The sequence below is a fragment of the Ambystoma mexicanum genome, chromosome 11, assembly GCF_040938575.1.
Source record: "Ambystoma mexicanum isolate Mex_15411 chromosome 11, UKY_AmexF1_1, whole genome shotgun sequence".
NCBI lineage: Eukaryota > Metazoa > Chordata > Amphibia > Caudata > Ambystomatidae > Ambystoma > Ambystoma mexicanum.
Genome location: NC_090934.1, coordinates 764,014,557 through 764,037,216, shown reverse-complemented (window position 1 = coordinate 764,037,216; position 22,660 = coordinate 764,014,557). Strand labels below are relative to the sequence as shown.

The window sequence follows — 22,660 nt, the reverse complement described above, 5'->3', positions numbered from 1 at the left end:
TGCAGTGTCGCCAGTAGAGGTATTGTCTGTACTTAAAGTAACGGTTGCCCCATCACATTGTGTGAAGGGTGAACTTCGATGATGTCAAATTTAATTGAGCCTGCAGACCAAGCGATGTTATCAGGTAGTACGAAATTCACCCCCCTGACCCGTCCCTTTTACCAATTTCAAAGGCCTTTAGTGGGTCCTAAGCATTCTTCCCTGAACTACTTCCAGCCAGCATATTTATAGTCTGGGTACTATTTGTAGTGGGTTTTTGGACAGCCATTGCACAAACGGTAATTTCATCCCACACCCCTCCTAGGAGACAATTCAAAGTGGAGTTCAAGGCACGATTCGTGTCAATTACGGCCACCTTTTCTATGGCCCTCGGCCAAACGCCTCCCACTAGTGTCCAAGCAGTCGATATGCTGTTCCTGAATTAGATCCTGAATTTCTGTTATCAAAATATTAACATCCTTGATGGGACCAAACATTTTTTTAAATCTTTTTTTGTCAGTCCTCGGGTGAAATGGAGGACATGGCTTTCCTCTTGGTTGTGATGCAAGTTGCAAAAAGCAAAGTGCAAAATGAATGCATGGTTGCAAAGTGCAGTGTGCATGTATCAATTAGTAACAATATATTGTAAACGTGGTATATCTGTAGACCTATTAGCACTCTATAGTATGGCAGGTATTAAAAATGCCAAAAATATCATTCTGTTAAAAACTAAAAGCTCTAGGCGAATAGCCAGTGCTAAAATACCACATTCTCAGTAAAAAGAAATAGAAATCTAAAAAATCAATTGCTCAAGTGCATTACCAATCTTGCGAAAATTGAGGGTCAGGTGTCAAGTGGTACTATGCTAGAGTCCGTTCGTCCATCGATGAAGCATGAAGCCACACGGGTAAACTTCCAATTGATTGACAAATGGACAAAGTCCGTGGTGCAGGTATTACCTGGCTTATGCTTGGGGGGTTTCAGGGCACGCCCGACTGGCTTGGGAGGAAGCAGAGTCCGTCTCCTCCCCCCTTTAACCCTCCTCTGTTTCTTGCCTGTTTTTCATGGTTCTCATATCAGGTTTTATATTTCAATCACAATAACTTCAGTAAGGGCGGTGATCAATGTCAGTGATCATCAGTAATAGTAGAAGGTGCTGGGTTTACGCAGTTCAATTCAATCAACCTTCATTCAACCTTCTTCAGTCGTTACATGTGAAGCTCAGGGACCCGTCAGGCCTCCTGGTCTCCTGTAGTTTCTCTGCATTTGCCGCACTGCAGATAAGGGTGCACCGGCTCGTGAAGAGGACAACAGAGGCTCCTGTAGTTGCTGCTTTTCTTATAACTCAAGAAAGAAAAAGGCTTGTGAAGCACTCGCCTCTGTCTATGGACAGCTTAGGCTGCTCCTCGAAAAGGCAATTTACACTGACATCTGTGTCCAATCAGGTTTCACTCCTAGCAGAGCTTTTCTTCTGTCCTTTCAGACATAAGACTGTCCATCTGTGGGCAACCAGGTTCTAATCAACGCTGGGCAAATTCAGCGTGCCAGAGTGCCATTCGAGAACAGAGGATACTGCTGACTAGGAGATCAGCTACTCAGGCGTTTATTGTGCAAACTATTGTGAGCTTCAGGTTAATACAGCATCTCCAGTATGCAGGTTGGAATACATCATGATGTGGCGCGATCGATGTTGCACCACAGAAGAATGGAATTACAATTGCTGGCACTAGGCGGCAAGCAGGGAACTAAGCTGAAACGAGACTAGGTAACAACCTAGCAGTCCAGCAGGTGGTTATTCCACCTGCTGTGCCCGCCTAACACCTGTAGTGCACAACACTGCTTGCCCTTAGCAGGCCCGGCTTCTACAGAAGACATACAACACTTGATGACACAATGCATAGCAATGGAACATGTACAACATATGCATCGAGGAAGAGTTTTATATAATATTGCAACACCAAGAAGAGTTGATTTCTAGCGACATCTGGCTGGTAGTCCAATCTAATGAATCTTTGCGCTAATGAACTTGCATCAAAAAAGTAGAAGTAAAGCTGAGTGGCCAATGAGCTATGTTTTATGTGTTAATGTACTTCATTTAAATCTATAGGAGTTAAAATTATAATTGTAGTTTAAATTGTGGAATGTATGAATTATGTCTTTTATTTTTATATACTTTTTAAGATATTGATTTTATAATTTTAGTGTGGAACGTTTAAGTTCAACTGTAACACACTTATTTAAATAAAGAAATGCCCACAGAAAACAATGCCACATAAAAAGCTACACAACTAGGTGTCTGATCTGTTCTCAAGAGGGTTCTATGTTATTTCATCGAACGGAATCACTTTGTGGTAATTCACTTCGATGTCTATACTTTGTTTTTGTTTGTTTTTTATATAATGGGGGTTTCCTCCTACCCTCCATACACACATCCCTACATACCTACCTTTACCACCCCACCCTTAAGCCCCTTATCACCAAATCTACACATATAATTTACTTCTCCGCGAAGTAAATTCATCAAAGTGAATGATCACAAAGTCATTCACTTTGATGAAACAACTGTACACAGACAGTGGAAAGGACACACCCGTTCTTGAAAGCTCGGAACTATAAATACGAGCTAGTCTGTTGGATGCATCTTCTCTGCATCATTGCTTTTTCTTTTGATTGTAACTTTTGCTTTTTCCCTCAGTCCCCCTGCTCTCAGGGGCTAACTCATGTTGTGCAAGCTTCCAGGACAACATCCTCTCTCTTCGGGATGTTGCACATAACTGAAGCTGGTTGCCCCTTAATAAGGAGCAGATGCCTGAACTGAACACATGACAGCAAAGTGGAGAGGTGCTAATTTCTATAGATTTTTGCAAACACACACTCGGAGCATTTGCTTCCTTGACAAGGCGAGAGAAATGCAAACTGTTCTATTGCTCACAGACTTCAAATCCTTTCCTTCTGTTTTCTTTCCTCAACATAAAAGCAGAACGTAGATGATCTGAATGCTATCAAACCGGTTTTAATGTACCTTGTGAACAAGGAAGTGGTTTCACAGTTAGGCTTGAATGGATCGCTTACGGCTGGGGGAGGAGAAGGAGGGAAGCGGGTCAAATTAGAGGCAGTGAAGGATCAAACACAATCCACACACCACAAAAGAATGGAAACTTCAGAATCCAAGGCTCGCTCACCCCAACCATTGTGGTTTGTCATTAGGCCAACAATTTGTACCAGTGGCATTTTTATAGAGGTGAAATGGCACAAGCAATCAGGATAGAAATGAACATGCGTTGGCATAGCATTGACCACAAAGAAACAAACAGAACAGTTGGTGTACGTTTTGCTTGTTTAAAACGTAGCCTTTAAAACGTAAGCATGACAGTCCTACATGAACATGTCAAAGTGCTGAGAGACAGAAGTGCGTGTTAATAAGGAATTATCGAGATTTGAGCATCAGTTTTCAGGACTAAACGGAGGCAAGAGTTGTATGGCTCTTTGCTATGTTTTATTATGTTACATTGGGTAAGGTTGGTTAGTGAGAGGGATAGCATACATGTTGTGCTCATCTTTGGATGTGTGCAGAACCTGGAGCACCTGGCGTCTGTGCACGTGAGCTTTCTAGATCTGATTAGTTTTGTGTCCTGAAGGTACTGCTTCCAGTGTTTGACTTGTTTGTTGTCTGAGGTGGTAGGGCTTATAGCCTGGTTAGAGTGATGCATGGTTTGCATGTTTTGGTGGTTTAATTTACTAGCCCTCAGGGTGAGTGTTGTAAGTGAGGCATCTGGCAGAGAAGATGTAGTTAGTGGGTTCTGGGGGATCTCTGGTTATTTGTAGCTATGTTATTGTTTTCCATTCTAAACGTACCGCTTTCCTTGTTTCCGGTTAATGATTTGTAGAAGCACGGAATGTGTGGATTGGGCTGTCCATTCATGGAATGGTTGTTAAATGATTGATCAGTGTTTATCTTGGTGCATTGAAAAGCCAGGGTTTTAGACTTTTCGTGAAAGGAGGTGCTCTTCCACTGTTCTTATTTCCTTAGGGATCAAATTCCATAGTTTGGATATCAAATAGGAAAAGGCAGTTGCTATGAATTTTCATTTCACATAATGTGCTCTTTCTATTTGGATGCCAGTGCTGGATCTCAAATCTTTCTTTGGATGGTATCTGGTGATTTGTCTTTGAATTAATTCACCTCCTTGTCCGTGTACTGATTTATTGGCAATGCAGAGGGCTTTTAAGTTGATGGTCTTCTTTACTGGTAGCCAGTGTAGACATGTTAAGGTCGGTGTGATGTGGCCTCTTCTATTTAATCTCAGGAGTAGTCTTGATGCAGTATTTTGGATGTGTTGTAGGTTTTTGATGAGACGTTCGCACATTCCCTGGTGTAGACTATTTCCATATCTATCCTTGAATATACGAAGGAGATGATTGCGAGGGTTCTGGGTGCGAAGGGGACGTAAGGGAGGATCACTTAGTAATTGGAGGAGGTAGAAGCATTTTTTACTATTGTGTTGGCTAGTGGTTCCAAGGTGAGGCTGTTGTCCATGCAGATTCCCAGGTTTGTTATCAATGTTGACATCTCTGGTTGGGTTCCTAAGGTCGGGGCCATGTGAGGGATGACTGTGTTGGACTGTTTTCTTGTGAGGCGATTCATATTTCTGTTTCGGTTGGGTTTAATTTGAGGTTGTTGTTTGCCATTGAGGAGTTTGTCGGTGAGGCATTTATTGAGGGCATTGTCCAGGCCATTGCCATTGGTTATGTTGAAGATGAGGTGGGTGTCATCTGCGTAGTTGAAGGCTGTCAGTCCCTGGGTTTCAATTCGTTTTTATTAGTGGGGTCATAGAGATGATGAAGAGGAGTGGGGAGAGGCTTGATCTTTCGGGTACTCTCTATGCAATATTTGTTGTGTTCAATGTGAATGGTGGAATGTGGGTTCTTTCTGTTCATTCAATAAATATTTCAGCCATTCTAGTGCGTAGCTATGCATGCCATATTCCTCCAGTCTCTTGATTAGGATTGTGTGCCCGATCGTATCGAAGGCTGCTGAGATGTGCAGCATTATGAGGGCTGATTTGAGGGCTGATTGGGTGTTGACGTCCATGTTCATTTTGAGGTCTTCCCATATGGAGAAGAGTACTGATTCTGAACCTCTCATAGGTCTGAAACTGACCTGGAATTGCAGACTTGAAATCCACTGCTATGCACCAAGATTATTGAAACTCCTCCCATCAGACTTGCCCCCACGCTCAAATAACTGAAGACCAACCACTTTAAGGAGTCCCTCCTCCTCCTCAACACCTAGGGAATGATGTTGCCCCACACCACCTGACTTGCAAGATGCCATCTCTCCCTCTCCTCCCCGCCACCCTGTACACCTGTACCCCTCCTCTGTGCCTCTCTGTATCCTACCCACCACTGTATATCTGTTCTGTTGTTATCTCTGAAAAATGCTCTATTATGCATCTGTACTGTTGTATACCTCGGTAAAGTTTTCTGTTGCTTCTCGAAGCTAGGTCTGCACTCAATAAATACAATAATAATAATAATAATAATAATAATAATAATAATAATAATAAAAGTATTCCATTGCTTTCTACAGGATTGAGTAGTTCTTTGTACATGTGGTTTTCGAGGATTTTAGCCGGGAATGGTAGGTTTTAAATGGGTCTGTAGTTAGTAGGGGCATCTGTATTTCCCTCATCTTTTAGGAGAGGTTTGATGTACACTGACATTAATGACTTTGGTACTGTTTCAGTGTTTAGTGTTTAGTGATAGGTTCATTAGTAGTAGGATCCGGAGGGTTGGTGTTTTGTAGAAGAGTAGCTTTTTGTAGATATCCGGTTGGCACGGGTCTCAGGGAGATCCGGCTATGTTGGTATCTTTCAATAGTTTGGCACTTATAGGTTGACTTGCCTCCGCCTCCTACCCCAATAGTCGGCAGTCGGATGACCAAACATGGACACACAAAAAGGCTGTAGCGAAATCCCTGTTTGCGTTATTCAAAAGATACACCAAACCCTGGTTAGTAACATAAGGGGCCTCATTACGGGTCCGGTGGTAACCCTGCTGGTATTACTGGCGGATTGCCGCCGGACCCCGTAAATATTTACCGGTGCCTGACTTGCCGGTAACACTGGGGTATTACAACCCCGGCAGTCCGGAAAGTCAGGTGCCAGTAAATAGTAATTTCCCATTCCCATAGAGTCTCCTAGGAGCCTTTGGGAAAGGGGAACAGAGAAGCACCAGCACCGTTATGAACGGTGCTGGTGCTTCTGTGATGGTCACCCTACCGTGGCCGCTCTGTCCAGCAGGGTCAGTCCTGCCGGGCACGGCGGCTCCAGCAGGCAGACCTGTAGTATGCCGGTCTGGAAACAACAATGCTGGTAAACTTACCCGCACCGTTGTTTCCGGAGTGGCATGCTTGTAATGAGGCCCAAGATTGTTAGTTTGCCGTTTTCTTCAGAAGGAAGATGGATATCAGCAGCAAGTAATTTGAAGCAGAAGTCTTCACCCAGTGAAAGAATGTGCTCTTATCCCACCTTGCCACATGGGCAATTGTCCTGAATACCTGCCACGAAAGCTCTCCCCATCAGTGGCACTTGTTACTGGCATACCTCCTTTCTACGAAGTTTAAAACGTAATTTACTCACGTTGCCGTATATACATCTGCTTCATTTGGATGAAAATGGTATGAAGAAGGGACCTAGGTGATGGTGAAAGTGGCAAAAATGAAATGTGTGTTCCACTGATAAAGAAACCAAGCTTTAAAAAGAGTTTCTTGTCATTTTGCTTTTTTGAAAATCAATGTTCTGCACTTTTATTTAATGCACAATTGTTCTGTCTGTGTTCACTTTCTCATATAATAATATAAATGTTTCATTACTTACTCAGCACAAGCCTCTGGCCAGCTGCCTCAAACAGACAGACTCTACACAATTGTTCAAAATGCTGTGCATCAGCTCTTCTCCATTTTCAAAGCTTCTCGTTGGCTTAGGAACTTAGACCCTCTCTTGCAGAAGTCCGCTTTCTGTTTTCACTCGGCATTCTTCTGACACCGTTTTGTTCTGGTAGATGGTGATTTGCACCAGGCTCTGAGAATTTTCCATGTTCTTCACACTGCTGTTTCTTCTATTTTGAGGTGGTGGCCTGTTGAACGGATGCTGTAAAGACTCTAGATTAAGAGATCTTGACTTGAGAAAAAGGGGTTACGTTCCCGTACTGCACACATGTGTCTGAGAGCATGTTGAAAGGGTCCATGATTGCTGCAGACTTTTATGCTGCAATATTGTTAGAAAGGGCAGCTCGTCCATAATGACCGACATGCAATTTACCTGACCCACATTATGGGCGAGCCAAAGCAAGCCCAGTGAAAAACCTGAGCATTCCCTTAGCCCCAGCGAGTAGCTTAGGCAATGCTCATGTGCTGGCTGTCTTGTATAGGAAACCAGGGTTCCTTGTGGTGTGGAGTACCCCCAGTTGCACATGCTCAGTGGGCCATCCAAAGCCGGAACCATTTCCCCGGCCTTTATTGTCACATTGGGCATGCTGAGTGGGGAACAGCAAGCAATTAGGGCTTAGGAAAGGATCCTGAGAGTCCACTCCCAAATGGCCTGTCGGGGCTTTTTTGATGCGAGTGCTCGTGGCTTTGCTGCAGGTATTGGGATGGAAGAAATGGTGTGATTGACAGCCAGCTTTGCGCCCTGTCTGTGGAGAGCATCAGGGCACAGCAGTGCTAGTGCAGGGCTGAGGAGGCCGATGGAGCATGTAAATGATGGACAATGTCCTGTGTGTATGCATGCCTGCATGCAAGTGGGTTTTGTTTGTACTTTTGACCATGTGAATGTGTGTGTATATGGATGCATGTGTGTGTGGCGGCAGTGTGCGTGTCAGTAAAATAGTGTGTATGTGTAATGTTTGTGTGGTTTGGGGTGGAGGACTGGTGATTGCGGTTGCAGTATATGGGCATCATGAAGCAGACACATGCAACCGGTTCAAGTTTGGTTCTCAAAACGTGTATTAACTAAACCTGCAGGATGGAGTAAGGCCTAACTTGCCCTTTGCTATGGTGGGATTTCCCTACCTAAATAACACTAAGGATAGTCTGTGTCAGAAAGTCCAAAGCAAATCTGTCTGTGTCCAAAACCTATACTTGCCCTCATAACTAACTGTATGAAATGTGTATGTATGTCAGCATTAAAATGAGTCGTGTTCAAAATAATGTTCAGAGCTTCTTCCAGCTGTTGGCTTGTAATCAGCTTCCCATTCCCCAAGTTCAAAATAGTTCATAAGGCACAGGGGGTCCCTCCCCCAAGAGTTCAAATCTTTCAGCATTTCAAAACACAGCTCCGGGGAACACTTCGCAGTTCTTATGATATTGTTACTGTACATTAGTACACATATATAGTTCAGTTTCTTTACTTCAACATAACACAAGAGATTGTTGTAAAATTCAAACTTCTTTATGGGTGCTTTCAGTGGCTTTTCCATACAGGGGTGCACTCAGTCTAGGCGCAGTTGTCCGACCACATGGTCCACCCATTACAGGTCACGCAACCAATATCCCTTTCTTGGCTGTTTCTTCATCAACCTTAGCCCACTGCTTCAACTTGCCAGTGATGCTTGATGTATTCACTTGTGACACCGTTTTGACACTGTAACACACGCTGGAGACCAAGTAATAATACTGGGTCACACAACCGCTCTCATATGGGGCCCAAGATGGGCACGTATTTATATCTGATTCACGACAATATGTTCAAGTATCCATAATATACCATACTTCTTAGAGAAAGGAAGATGAGTCTTTCTGATTCATATCAAAAATGATTTATCCATAATAGTTCAAACAAAAAGCTATCACTAATATTCCTTAGTGAGGAAGCAGTTGCCACAATCCACATGTATTAGACTAAAAAAGCCAATGCATTTCGGAAATTATTTCCTTCATCAGGGCGAGTCTCATTGGTGTGGTCAGTGGTGAAAAACAGAACGTCCTGCGTTCATGCCCACTCAGCAGTGGGTTGTAAATGACATTATGCACAAAGGCATGGAGAAAATCCACTCGTGCTTACAAGGAAACCAATCTTGTAATACACAGAGAGAAATGATCCTCCACTGTGCAGCTGCAGGGCAGTGACTCACACTGCAGTCTGAGTCACTGCCCTGCAGCTGCACAGTGGAGGATCGTTTCTCTCTGTGTATTACAAGATTGGTTTCCTGATATGCAAATGGATATTTCCCATCTGTGAAAGGCACAGTGAGTAAAAGCAGTGGCTGCGAACTCTCAAGTGGTTAATAACCACTGAACAGGTTATCATGTCTGTTCTTGCGAGAGAGGGGCGCCCGCTACCTTTGTAAAACTATTTGTTAAGGAACCTGGGATTGGTAACCCTGGGTCTCCTGGGGGCAACCAGACGTGGTCTCCCTCTCACTGTGCTTAGAGAGGCATCAGCTTCACCTCACTGATGATCCCCAACAAGGGTGAAACACGTGTATGGGGTTGCTGGTGGTACTCTCGTTCAGATTGGAATTGCCATTGTATTTCGGTGCTGGACTGCCCCTGGGCAGGACAAAGACTGATATGCAAATGGATATTTCCCATCTGTGAAAGGCACAGTGAGTAAAAGCAGTGGCTGCGAACTCTCAAGTGGTTAATAACCACTGAACAGGTTATCATGTCTGTTCTTGCGAGAGAGGGGCGCCCGCTACCTTTGTAAAACTGTATATTATGGATACTTGAACATATTGTCGTGAATCAGATATAAATACGTGCCCATCTTGGGCCCCATATGAGAGCGGTTGTGTGACCCAGTATTATTACTTGGTCTCCAGCGTGTGTTGCAATTATAAGTCCGGGTGTCTCCAGACTTGTCACAGCCAGCTCCTTTTCAATTGGATGTATATTCTTTTTTGAAATATTTGATTTTTACTTGAATATTCTGAACATTTTTGAATACATGGTGGTGCCCACTCTCTTCTCTGTTTGTACCGTTTTGACACTGTACCATGGCTTGGTTGGCCACCATGCACTTGTTACTTTCTTAGATTCTCCTGGCCTTTACCAGTGCATATTTCCTCATAACATACAGTTCCTTGAAATCTCTTGGCTATCGTAAATGCTTATTTTCTCCTATAGTGCAGTTCTTTTGAATTCTTTCCTTTGGCCAATGCTTGTTTTCTCATATAATGAAATTCTTGGTATCAGCTAGATTTACAAACTTTCTTTCACTCTGCTCAGTATTCAAGAGTGCTCAAAACTTGCTTTGGTTTTGTTTGGTATTCCAAAGTAATTATATTTTGCTTTCACTTCGTTCATTACTCATATAACTGCTTGTTTCTATTCAAATTCATGTTCATTATCTTCTTTGCATATTTGCCTGCCAGCCCGGTGTTTCCCCTTCTTGGTACAGTCACTGGTCGGAGCTTAAGGTTGTTCTGCAAGGTCCTCTGCTGCCACAAGTTCTCTTCTTCCAGTGCGGTACCTCGCCTATTCTCCCAGCTGCTCACCTCGTGATACTCTTCCTGCAGCTTCCTTTCACAACCAGTTTGCTCTGCCACGCCGGTCTCCCTCTCTCTGTCTGCCATCAGCCTCCAGCTTCCATCAGCTTTGCTTCCTGCTGCATAAACTCTACATCATTTAACGGGTCTCGGACACTCAACTTGCCACACCGCTGCTCTGGAGTGGACTCCCTGCACCTGCCTGCAACCATCAGTCCGGAGCCTCCATTTCCACAATAAGTTTGACTTTTAAAGTTCCTGCCACCATGATTGGTCCAAAAAGGACTAGAGCGCTCACTGCTGCAACGGTAGTCCTGTCTTGCACTTGCTGTCCTCCTCCTCCTCCTCCTCCTCCTCTCAGTACCTAACTGAGGCCGGTATGTATGTGCATTAATACAATTTGGATGAGTTGCTCTAATTGTTCTCTTCCTCATCCCAGCAGTGCAACAAGGAGTTCATGTAAAGGAGTATGGCATGTGCTGTAATAATTAAGCTGTTCACTAGTTGTATTACAGATATATCACGGCCAAATTAAGTGTAGACATGGCATTGTACTGTAGTTCAGTGCATATGACAAATATTGACAATTGCTGCACTTGTTGCAGTAGCAATCCTGGTGCATGTCAATGGTTTACTTGCCAAGAAGGAATCATTCGATTCCATATTAACAAAATACTGAAGTAACAGTAAACTGCGCACATGGATTTCTCCACATGCGGGTTTGATTAGTCCAAAACAGGGTGCACTTAATTTGGCCTCACATACAGTATTCATTTACATAAACTCCTTGTTGTAGTGATCATGGACAGAAACTGCCAAAGACAAGAAATAAAAACATCACACGTCCAAAGACCATCTGTATTGAAAGGTCAGTAGTTATGTTCCAATAGCACTAATGCACAAAATAACACAGACATAGTGAAGGTGCTAAAACAATGAACAAATATCATCACTACCCGTCCCACCCAATGAAGTTGGGGTGTATTCACACCGGGAGGAGACCCACGTAATTGTAAAGAAATATCCGCCACAAGGAATAACCTATTTCCCAAAGTGTCTGAATAGGATTCAGGTCAGTAGTGCCCTATAACCAAGCTGATAATTAAGAACAACTTGTACTTATGCAATAAGAATCCCCACGTATACCTGTTCCATGTTATATTTTATTTCAGAGCTTGAAGATATAATGAAAGGGTTAGATGAACGATTTGAGTTTCGTTATTAAGCTATTGTATGTCCTGATGAAGGCCTAGTATAACATTTATAAAGATGATCGTCAAGATGTGCGAATCATCATAAAAGGGCCGAAACACCTCGTGTCGACAGTGTACTCCATGCAAACATCCTGTTGTGAATAAAACAAAGCGGAAAATATAACCAACTGACTTTAGCCACCAGGCAATGCTCTGAACACAAAAAACTGTAAAACAAAATTAGATAGATGAATGAATTTGAACACATTAGCATTTTTTTAAAAAGAATTGGAAGTGGTTGTGCTCGCATACCCACATAGACAAACTATGAACAACTTTTTGAAACATGTTGCTTGCATACAAAGCGCACTTTATTACTAACCTCATATCGCACTTAGGCACTTTAATGAGCTGGGAGTATGATAATGTTATGACCCCACACCACTCGATAAACAAAATGTTATGTTAAATGTATGTGAATCTGTACAAATTATATGTTGACATTTTTGCCCATCTGTGTTATGATGTATTGAAAGAAAAATACATTTGAAAAATATTATTTTAAGTTAACAGGATAAGCAAGGCTCAGTGCTGCATTCAGTCCACACCTGCACTCATGCTATAGGCGCTGCAAACGAGGGAGGGGTATCTTTATACTCATTTCTTGTTTTCTGTCTACAATTCCACATTTTTTGAGTATAAGCCCACCGGATGTAGAGGATGTGGACATCCACGCTCGTTCAAGCACCCGTTGTTTGTTCATGATTTATTGGCAATTGTTTTTTCAAGTATCACTTCTGTGAAGTTGTACATTTGCTGTTCTTTAAGGATGCCTTCATTCTAAAACATACATTTTGTTGAGATCCTGTATTTGCTGCATTTGATCATGTTAGGTTTTAATATAACCTTATAGACCGAGGGAGGGGTTATTATCGTGGGGTAATCACCCATGTCTGTAAGGCTAGTAACACATAGCAGTAATAGTAATACATGGTTTGGAGTTTCGTGGTGAAGTAAAAACTTTACTATACTAGTGGGAAAAGTAAATGGACAAACCTAGTAAATTAAATCTGTTTTTATTTTGTAGTATTTAAATAAGGTGTTTTTAATTTAAGCATTTAAATTACACAATTGGCTATACTAGAGCGGGTTCAAAGGGAGCATGCATTAGGAGTCAAGTAAAAGTTAACAATTTATTTAAAAGAAAGCAAACGAATTTGCCAATGTTTTATCATTGTTTTGTTAAATAAGATGTTCGAGCAAAAGAAATCTCCTCCCTGAAAAGGAGTATTTTGCTAAAAAATATCTTGCCTGAATATCGCACTGCTGTTTGCCCTTTTTGTTTTTGAAGACACAATGTTCAGAATGCAGTCAAAACTAGTAGTTACTGACTGCGCTCTGAACATTCTGATTGGCTGAGAGGAGGTCAGTTTCAATCTCCATGTGCTAACTCTAGCTATTTGACGGCATTAGGGTCACACATAAGACCACTTTTTACTACAAGGGAGGTTAGATGGACAACAAGTGTAACATATCAGGCCCTCTCTTAGCCCTCTCATTACATTGTTTGAATAAATTATTACCAACAGGGCAAGTGCCAGTTTAACCCGAGCAATAGCTGCAAGCAGTCCAGTGAAAGAGATGTTCATCCAGACCAACAACATTGACGAAAAGCTTAGGAAAGTCCTCAAAAGTAGCTCCCAGGCATCACGTACAGCGTGTTGCAAACGCACTAAATCAATAAGTAAATAAGGAACTAGTATAAAGTAACAGGTCTGGGGCATCAAAGTCTGCTTCCAGGTGTTTACATAATGCCTTTGCTAGTTAAAAAGGAATTAAGATACAGTAGCGGTTCCTTGGGCATCAAACTTTGGTTCAGTTGTTTACATGACGCTTGTATTTGTAGAGGAGCAGTTGGACGCATATACCCTAAATCCTGCCCCCATCATACTGGAACAGCAGGAGGAGAGATGTATGTGCAACCCCCTGTGTTGTCTCTCTACCACATCGAGTGTAGAAGAGAAGATATGCACTCAGACAACCATACCAAATATACCCTCACACTGCGAGAGTGGAAGGATGTCTGCACACACCATTGGACATCATGGATCGCTGATTGACATCTGAAAAGGGCAGAGTGATGTCATGAAGAAGATATATGACCGCATACTGAAACAATATGAAAATACTTGAGAGACGGTGTAACTGAAGCAACAATAGAAACATGTATGTAATGATAAAGTAATCATGTATGCAAAAGAAGATAAAGTCAATTGGTGATCAATAAGTGTAAATGTGCAGCAGTGCAAGGTAGATGAGATATATAGAAGCTTGCTATAGAGGAATATATAACTTGGCTAGGATCGCCATAATTCCCATCCTCTTACTCATGGTGTCCCACAAGGATCAGTTTTGGGGCCTTTTCTTTTCTCTCTTTATACTTCTCCTCTTGCTAAAGTTATCTCCTCTTATATCTCACCACTTCTACGCTGATGACACCCAGCTCTTTCTCTCTTTCTCCTCCTTTTCATCTGATATTCATACTCGGCTGTCTTCATGCTTAATGGCCATCAAATCAAGGGTGTCCTCCCACTACCTCACACTTAACACTACAAAAACGGACATACTCTTTTTCCCTTTTATTACCATTCCCTCTCCTATTCCTCCTTCATTTATTTAATTTCCTCCTTCTCAACTTACTATTGTATGTAATGCTCGCAATCTGGCACTCTACTTATATTCCGGCCTATCATTCAAACATCACAATTCTCTTCTCGTGCTTGCCTTTATCATCATATTTAATATTTCCAAAGTCTGCTCTTTCTTAACATTTAATGCAACTTAGCTACTTATATCTTCTCTAATTTTTTCACGTCTCTTACTGTTCCACTGCACTTTTTGGTCTCAGAACCTCTCGACTTGCTCCTCTAAAATCCATTTTCAATGCTGCTATTCGTGTACTCTTCTGTTTGACCCCATGTGAATCCTATATCCTCTGCTCTTCTCACTCTTGGCTGGCTTCCTTTCCATGCACAGTTTAAATTCAACTTTATGGTCTTACTCAGGATTACCTTTCCTCACTGGTCTCATTCTACACTCCGTGCAGCTCCCTTCACTCTAGTTCTCAGTTTTGTCTTGTAGTTCCAGCCCCTCCCTGTGCCCAATCACGTTTTCACACACTTGCTCACCTTACCCCCTGCATTGGAATGTTCTTCCTCTTTCTCTACGCTCTATCACTACCTATTCCTTATTCCGCAAATCGCTGAAACTTCATCCGATCTCAGGCTCCTAATGTCAAGATTCATTTGTTTACTATTGTACCATTTTTAAATTGTTGCTATATTAAGAACTTTGGATTAAGGTGCTATAGAAATACCAAATGAATACAGATACAAGTACAAATAATTGGAAAATGGAAGTTGGCTCGTGCGAAGATTAATTCTAACTAACTCAGAAGCAGACCAAAGCTGCCGAGTCAGGAGAAGCTAGAAAACAGCTTTGTGTGCAAACTAAGAGGAGTCTATGTTGGCCTGGGATCAGGGATGCTTTTTTAAGAAATAGCTGAAAAGGACAAAGGGAGGCAGACAGATAAGCCATGAGCATGAGACATATTTATCTCAGATTAAAGAAGATGAAAATGTGCAAAAGCCAAGTATTGGACAATTAACAGTGAATAAGGCTCATCCAAGATGGAGTGAGAAAGTCGCTAGAGGCCAAAGGAGTAATAACCAGTATAATTGAATCAAATAGGAGTCCGAAATTGACACATTTGCGGTCTCTTCACATGTGTTGCAGAAGTCGAAAACCAGGGCTATTCATTAAGCTGTGATTGAAGATAAGTGATGTCCTCATACTCATTTGAATGTCCCAGAACAGAGAGCAACTGCAAGGTCAACTACAGATGGGAAACATTGGCTTATGGTTAAGCTGATGAGAGATGATGTACTAATTGGGAAAGTGGGGAGTAATCTGACGTGACTCAAGCACCTGGGTTTGTTTTTGTACGTGCTGCTAGCCGTGCTGAAAGTCTACGGTTGGGTGGGAATGCCCACCAATCATTGGGTATATGGGGAAACCTGCTATACAATATTGCAAAGACCAATCCGCTGCCATTATGTCCGCTATAATCAGTACTATACGTATTTAGAGGGAGTTCAAGTTGTGTTTTACAGATAATAAACAGCCAATGAAATTCTAACCCGTATGCATTCTAGAAGTAGATATGTTCCCCTAACCAATCCCTCCTGCCAATAGGTTTTATAATTTACCACATAGGATGACATCATAGATAACACACGTTGGGGTATAACACCTCTGTGTAATCAAGTTTGTGTGTGCAAGTATCAATCCAATGTCTGCTGGTGTACCCTGCTTTATTAAATTGAGACTAAAGTATTACTTTGCCATATTCTTGGAGTCTGTCCGTTATTCGGTATGAGATCTTTATTGGTAATTCTATCTAGCACAAGAGACGCTTCAAGGTGCTAGAGCACGTATTAGTAAAGAAGGAACTAGAATACACTAACGGGACTGGGGCATCAAATTCTGCTTCCAGTGTTTCCATGATGCTTTTATTCGTAAAGAAGGAACTAAGATACAGTAATAGGTCTAGAGCATCAAACTCTGCTTCCGGTGTTTACATGAAACTTGTGTTTCCTGTGGCAACAGCTAGCACTGTCTGTCAGTTAAAGGGTGTAATCCAGGTTGTCTGTTTGCTTTTCAGGTGCTGTCCCACAATCTGTGCACGCTGCTCAATGTCCCCCATGACCCAGTGGCACTGGAAGAGCATTTCCGAGATGATGACGAGGGGCCCGTTTCCACCCAGGGGTACATGCCTTACCTGAACAAGTTCATCCTGGATAAGGTGAGGGCTCTTTTCTTTGTATGACTGAATGAATGATTTTATTTATTCATTTTTTATTTTTCTGTATTTGTAACGTGCCCACGACAGACTTAATGATATGATATGATATGGTATTTGTAACGCGCCTATACACAAGTGTTTCAAGGCACGACGAGGCAGGGGGGGAACAAGGGGAGACAGACAACGATCCTACTAGGCCAGGTGTCATCGGATCACGCAAGTGCAAGGGTAGGGGGACTGGGAAAAGTGCAGGGGAAGGGGAGAGGGGAAGTGCAGTACATGGTTAGTAGAATACAAGATAAATAAAAGGGCCAACTGGTGGCAGTGCAAGGAAAGTGCGGTACATGGTTAATAGAATATGAGATAAATAGTAGGGCCAGCTGGTAGCAAGTGCAAGGTAAGTGCCGGGAGAAGGTGCTGTAGGATACAGAGACAGTCCCGTAATGCAGGTAGGCAGTGCAGGGAAGAGTGGCTGGGCCAGGACACGAGATCGGTGAGTGGCCCAGTTGCAGATTCAGTGCAGGTTCAGTGATTTTAGCAGGGGAGAGAGGGAGAGAAAGCAGAGGCAAAGAGGAAGGTTTTGAGGTGCTTCTGGAGCTGGAGATGGTTCTCCTCAAGTTTCAGGGAGGTAGGAAGGCTGTTCCAGAGGGAGGCCCCTGCTGCGGCGAGAGATCTACCCCCAGCTCGTTGCTTGGAGAAGCGGCTGACCCTGAGGTGGTTGGAGGTGGATGAGCGAAGGGCTCGAGAAGGAAGATATTTAGGAAGAGAGAGTTGCAGGTATTTTGGCCCAAGGCCCCAGAAGGCCTTGTGGACAATGCAGAGGGTTTTGAACTTAATCCTTGCAGCCACTGGCAGCCAGTGTAGTGATTTCAGTCCTGGAGAGATACGGTCCCTGGGCTTGAGGCCAAGGACAAGTCTCGCAGTCCTGTTCTGGATGAGTTGCAAAGGGCGGAGAGTAGAGGCAGGAAGATTTAGATAGAGGCTGTTACAGTAGTCCAGCCTAGAGATAACCAGAGCTCTGGAGACAGTGAGCTTCTGGGGGAAGGAGAGGAAAGGAAGGATACCTCTGAGGAGGTGTAGCTGGTATTGTGATTTCTTAGAGACGTCAGAGATGTGAGGAGAGAAGGAGAGTGTGCAGTCGAAGATGACCCCGAGGTTTTTTGCCATGCAGGTAGGAGCAGGAAGAGGGCCAAGGGAGGCCGGCCAGAGAGCTGCAGGGAAGGAGGGAGTGGGTGTGCCGATAAGTAGAATCTCAGTCTTACTGGCATTAAGGCAGAGGTCGTTGGCGGCACACCATTCCTGGATAGCAGAAAGACAGTCAGAGGTGAGGGAAGTGGAAGAGGAGGCCGAGGGTAGCCTGAAAATGAGCTGGGTATCATCCGCGTAGCACTGAAAGTTGGGACAGAGAGCGGCGATGCGGTGAGCAAGAAGTGCCAGATACTGGTTGAACAACCAGGCGGAGAGGTTAGATCCCTGGGGGACACCACAGGTAGAGAAAAAGATGTCAGAGAGGAAGGAACCCAGTTGGACCTGGGAGGGTTGATTGGAGAGGAAGGAGGACAGCCACGCCAGAGCTTGACCAGTGATACCCAGGTTATCACGGAGACGGTTGAGCAGGATGGTGTGGTTAACAGTGTCAAAGGCAGAAGAGAAGTCGAGCAAGATGAGATCACAAGGGGTATTAGAGTCAAGGTTTGAGAGCAGGTCCTCACGGATGTTCAGGAGAGCAGTTTCCGTGCTTCTGGCAGCTCTGAAGCCAGACTGATGGTCATGAAGACTACCAACAGATTCAGCATGGAGATTAAGCTGGGAGATGGCCAGTTTTTCCAGGAGCTTGCCCAGGAAGGGAGTGATAGAGATCGGGCGATAGTTAGCTGGGCAGGAGGGGTTGGAGGAGGGTTTCTTAAGAAGGGGGTGCACAAGGGAGTGCTTGAAGGGGGATGGGAAGACTCCAGAGGTGAAGGAGTGATTGCAGAAGTCAGCCAGGGCAGGCGCCAGGGACTCGATGTGGCTCTTGATAGTTTTGGAGGAACAGGGGTGGACCTGTTTTGACGAGACTGTCATAGATCAGACTTGTCTCGTAACCTCGTCAGCAGAAAAAAGGGGAAAGGCAGAGAAGGAGGGAGGAGGGGCGCAGTTGGAATTGTCAATATTAAAGTAGAGCTACAAAAAGTCACTCGATGGTTAGTTTGTTACGGTGTCCCTTTCAGTTGTCAAACAGTTAGATGATTACTGAAACAGACACCAGTTCAGGAAGGATCTGAAAACATTTCTGACATTCCCTGATCTTTTGCAGTATACTGTTCCATAACAGTATTGACTCATTTGTGCCTCCCCTGACATAGTGTTGCATGCATGTGGTGTGTGTGATGTGGTGCTTTACATGGACTTCTTCAGAAATGTTTTATTGGAGCAGGAAGGGCTTGGGTCTGATTCTTTTTTGTGTCCTGAAGTACAATTTGAAGAAGTATGCATTACCAGTGTGCCCCTTATTCTCTTTTCTTCATTTGCCGTAGCTAATTCGCGAGCATGTTCCCTGCGGTCAGATTATCAGGCCTGGCATTTCCTTGAGGGGGTAGAAATCCTTACAGACATGAGCATAATATCATTGTTACAAGTATCATGTGCTTACCTTTACCGCTCATCCAGGAGAATCGTTCATAATAAGCCATGTTTTCTTTGAAACAAACCTATGTTTATGTTGGTGACGCCTGGAACAAAATAAAAAAAATGTGTTTTGCATAGTTTCTATGGTAACACATCTGATTGAGGCGGCCGCTTTGGTTGGAAGCGCTTTAAATCCCATTTATTGCAGACTGTCATAGAAGAGGAAATTACCTTTTAAAAATGTTACATTAGTAGAGATTGTCCTTGGGATGCTTTTGGTGCTAAGAGCCTCTAGTGCGGGGGTCTTCAACCTTTGGTTCTACAGATGTTTTGGACTCTTATCTCCCATGATCCCTCACCATGTTTTTGCTGGCTAGGGCTGATGGAGTATATAGTCCAAAACATACATACACCTGGCCTGCATTGTAGTATTGAAAACTACTCCCGAGTTTCAATGATCACCAGAGCTTGCATTGTTGGAACAAATCCAAGCCTGTTTTCTGGTTGTTTCTAAAAGCACAGCTACAAGTATCCAGACCCTTGATGAAAACTCTTGAAATACAATACACTTGCAGGGTTGAAACATGTGTATTGTGACCAGTTCTCTGCATAGAGTGTTTTAGCACCATGTTGCCTTATGAGTTTTGCGATGTAAGTGTAAGCTTTTCTTATCTAGGTAGTCCCTACACACTTTCCCTTCCATCCCGCATGGTTTTATGAGCTATATTAGGATATTCTGATTCCATCTATGGCAAGTGCAAGGGGGCGAAGGTGGGGGCGCAGGGGAGTTGTAGTTTGCAAATCGAGTTCCTATACTCACTAGCAATTAAAACAAAGGGAGGCAATGGTTACTCTGAAACTACGCCTTTATTGCCTCCTGATTTTGAGGCATTGCAAATGACCAACAGCAGACTTGTTAGATTCCCAGTGAATGTATGCATAGGTCTATGTATGGGCCCAGTTGGTCTGGGGGAGTTCAGCATAGCCCCTGGTCGAAGTTGGCTCCAAGCTAAGCAGGCTTTCCTGGCCCACAAGGAGCAGCTCAATCCTCCGCTCCTTTCAGTCCATTCAAGAGTCATGTCTAGAGTGAGCTCATGTAGTCTAGCATCGGTCACATGGCGATGCACAAACCTTTGACCTGTACACCCTTCCTGTGCATAGCCGTGCGTTTTTGGTTTAATATTTAATTTTTTGCATGAGCATGTCTTTTTATAAGTGACCCAGAAAAGTGACTTCCAACACATTATTTCCCAGTTTATCGTGGGCTTTCATTGTCTTCCCCAACATGTTTCTGTATAAATTGTTTCTGGAATGAGACAATGGGTCTTTGATAGTATATGCAGCACGTTATAACTGCTTTACAGATGTGTGCAATGTATGCAGAAACTGGATCACTTGTGTGTGCCAGTCTCCTGTGCATTGGTCACATACCCGTTTAGTAGCAGGAGTGGTGGCATGTTGAAGACACCATTTATGCAAGCACAGCAGGTAAATTGTGAGGAAGAGCCTTCGAGCCGTTCATCATGATGTTAATACTAAATAGCAAGTCTTTCATTAATGTTTGTCCCAAAATAAATGGAATGTCCCCCAGAGATTCTGCCCAGGAGACTGGGGTCAGAATGTACCTTGTGTGCTGTGCAGAAGTCACTTACACCAGCCAGAGTCCAGGAGTAGGGAGTAGAATGGGGGGGGGGGTGATGAGTAGGCTACAATTGGAGTCATTGAGGGGGGTATAACAGGAACCAATGAGCAGGACATAGAATGGAAGCCCAGCAGTTATGGGCTAGAATGGCGGTCAGTGCGTGGTGGCAGAATGCACATTAATGAGTGGGTGGTGGAATTGCAGTCAATGAATGGTGACGGAATGGGAGTCAATGGAGGACAGAATTTGTTTCATTTAGTAGCAGACCACATGGGTGGCATTTGGAAAGAGGAAAGAATAGCAGGCAATGAATTGGGCAAAGCATTGGAGAGAACGAATTGGCAAAAGAACAGGAGCCAGTAAGTTGAGGAAGGAATCGGAGGCCTGATTTGAGAAAAGAACATGATTTAATGACATGAGAAATAAATGAGTCCATAAGAACAAGAGTCCATCCGCATGCAATACAATGGCACGATTTGTAGTGGATAGAAATGTAGCCAGTGAGTTAAGAATATAATGAGGATCCATCCATAGACGATATATTGAAAGTAAAACAATGTTCACACCTGTATGAGTATGCGCAATCAGATGGCCAGGAATGCGGATAAAACCTGCTAGTAACTGCCCACACTCTCCCTTCCACCTGAGTTCTTGCTTGCGTTTTTGATGAATGAGTGTATCTATGGGTACGCACGTGAATGAAAGAGTGTATGTTGTGTGGGTGCATGAATGAATGTGGATGTGTGTATGTGGGTGCAAAATGCACCCTCTCTCCTCGGGATCCCCGGGCTCCCAAACAGAGGCTAACTAACCACTTATTTGGGAGTAAAGGTGGAAGGGGTGCCCCCAAATCAAGAGGCCCCCTCAACAGCACAGCAATCGCCCCTCACCTTGCGGTTGAGTGGGCCTTTGATTTGGAAATAATAATGCATTGAGGGGCCTTCTCACCCGGATTGTTGCAGCTGAAGGAGCGCATAGTGTTTTCACTGGGCTGGTTTGGCAGCTCGCCTATGGGTGGGTCGACTCCCTGTCGCCCATTATGGACAAGCCAATCTTCTTGATGGCAGTAGGAGGATACCCCTATTGAGAGACTCCTTGCAAAGGGTGGTGAGTGGATTTGCCAGATTGCCCTAAAAATGTGCAAGGCCTGTGTCAGCTTGCTAGGAAGGTGCTTTGCATTTGGAGGCCAATTTATCAGGGATTCTACCATAGCAGCATGACATTTGTGAAATATATTGCTATTGCTGCTCCTAGAAAGGGGGTTGGCTTCTTCTTTTGAAGGGCAACAATCTTGTTCCTGACGACTTCAACTTTGCTGGAAAAGAAGGAAGGAATAACTTTCACTAGTGCATGGGTGGAAGAAACTGAGTGTTCACTCTCAGTTGGGTCCAGCCGGGTCATTTAGGATTTCAAATGCCCCCAGAGGCACATTTTCGGTTCCTGCATTTTGGCCTTGTAGATAGTTGCGTCTTTCAGCACATTGGCTTCTGGTATCCCCATGCATTGATTGTACATATTGTTTTATCTGCCATCTTGTCCGATTGCGACCAATATTCAGCTGCTCCCTTTGATGGCTTCCACTCCTTTTTAAGACAATTTGTTGGATGCTTTGATTTGCATATTTTTAAACCACCCATGCTTGTACTACTCTTAAACACAAGCCGATCCTAAACTGACATCTTTTTACTCAAGATTCTTAGAACATATAGGGACTTTCTGCTTATTCATCTGACCCATTTCAGAAATGGGATGGGAACAGAGCTTGCACTAGTGGGTGTTGTGGGGGCTGAGGGCATCATTTAAGACCAGTGATACATTTGTCTACCACTTCTGACACCATCAGCTTCTTCACATCAGCATGGATATTGGTGGTAGTATACGCTAATA

General features: G+C 43.5%; 1 protein-coding gene across 1 annotated transcript in view; it reads left to right on the top strand.

The window, feature by feature from the left end:
• The window catches only part of SWAP70 (switching B cell complex subunit SWAP70), a 774,099-nt gene that overhangs the window by 136,057 nt on the left and 615,382 nt on the right, over positions 1-22,660 (top strand). Inside the window, exon 2 of the mRNA XM_069623664.1 lies at positions 16,384-16,524. Coding sequence (XP_069479765.1) covers positions 16,384-16,524 — 141 coding nt within the window. The remainder of the gene's footprint in view (positions 1-16,383; positions 16,525-22,660) is intronic.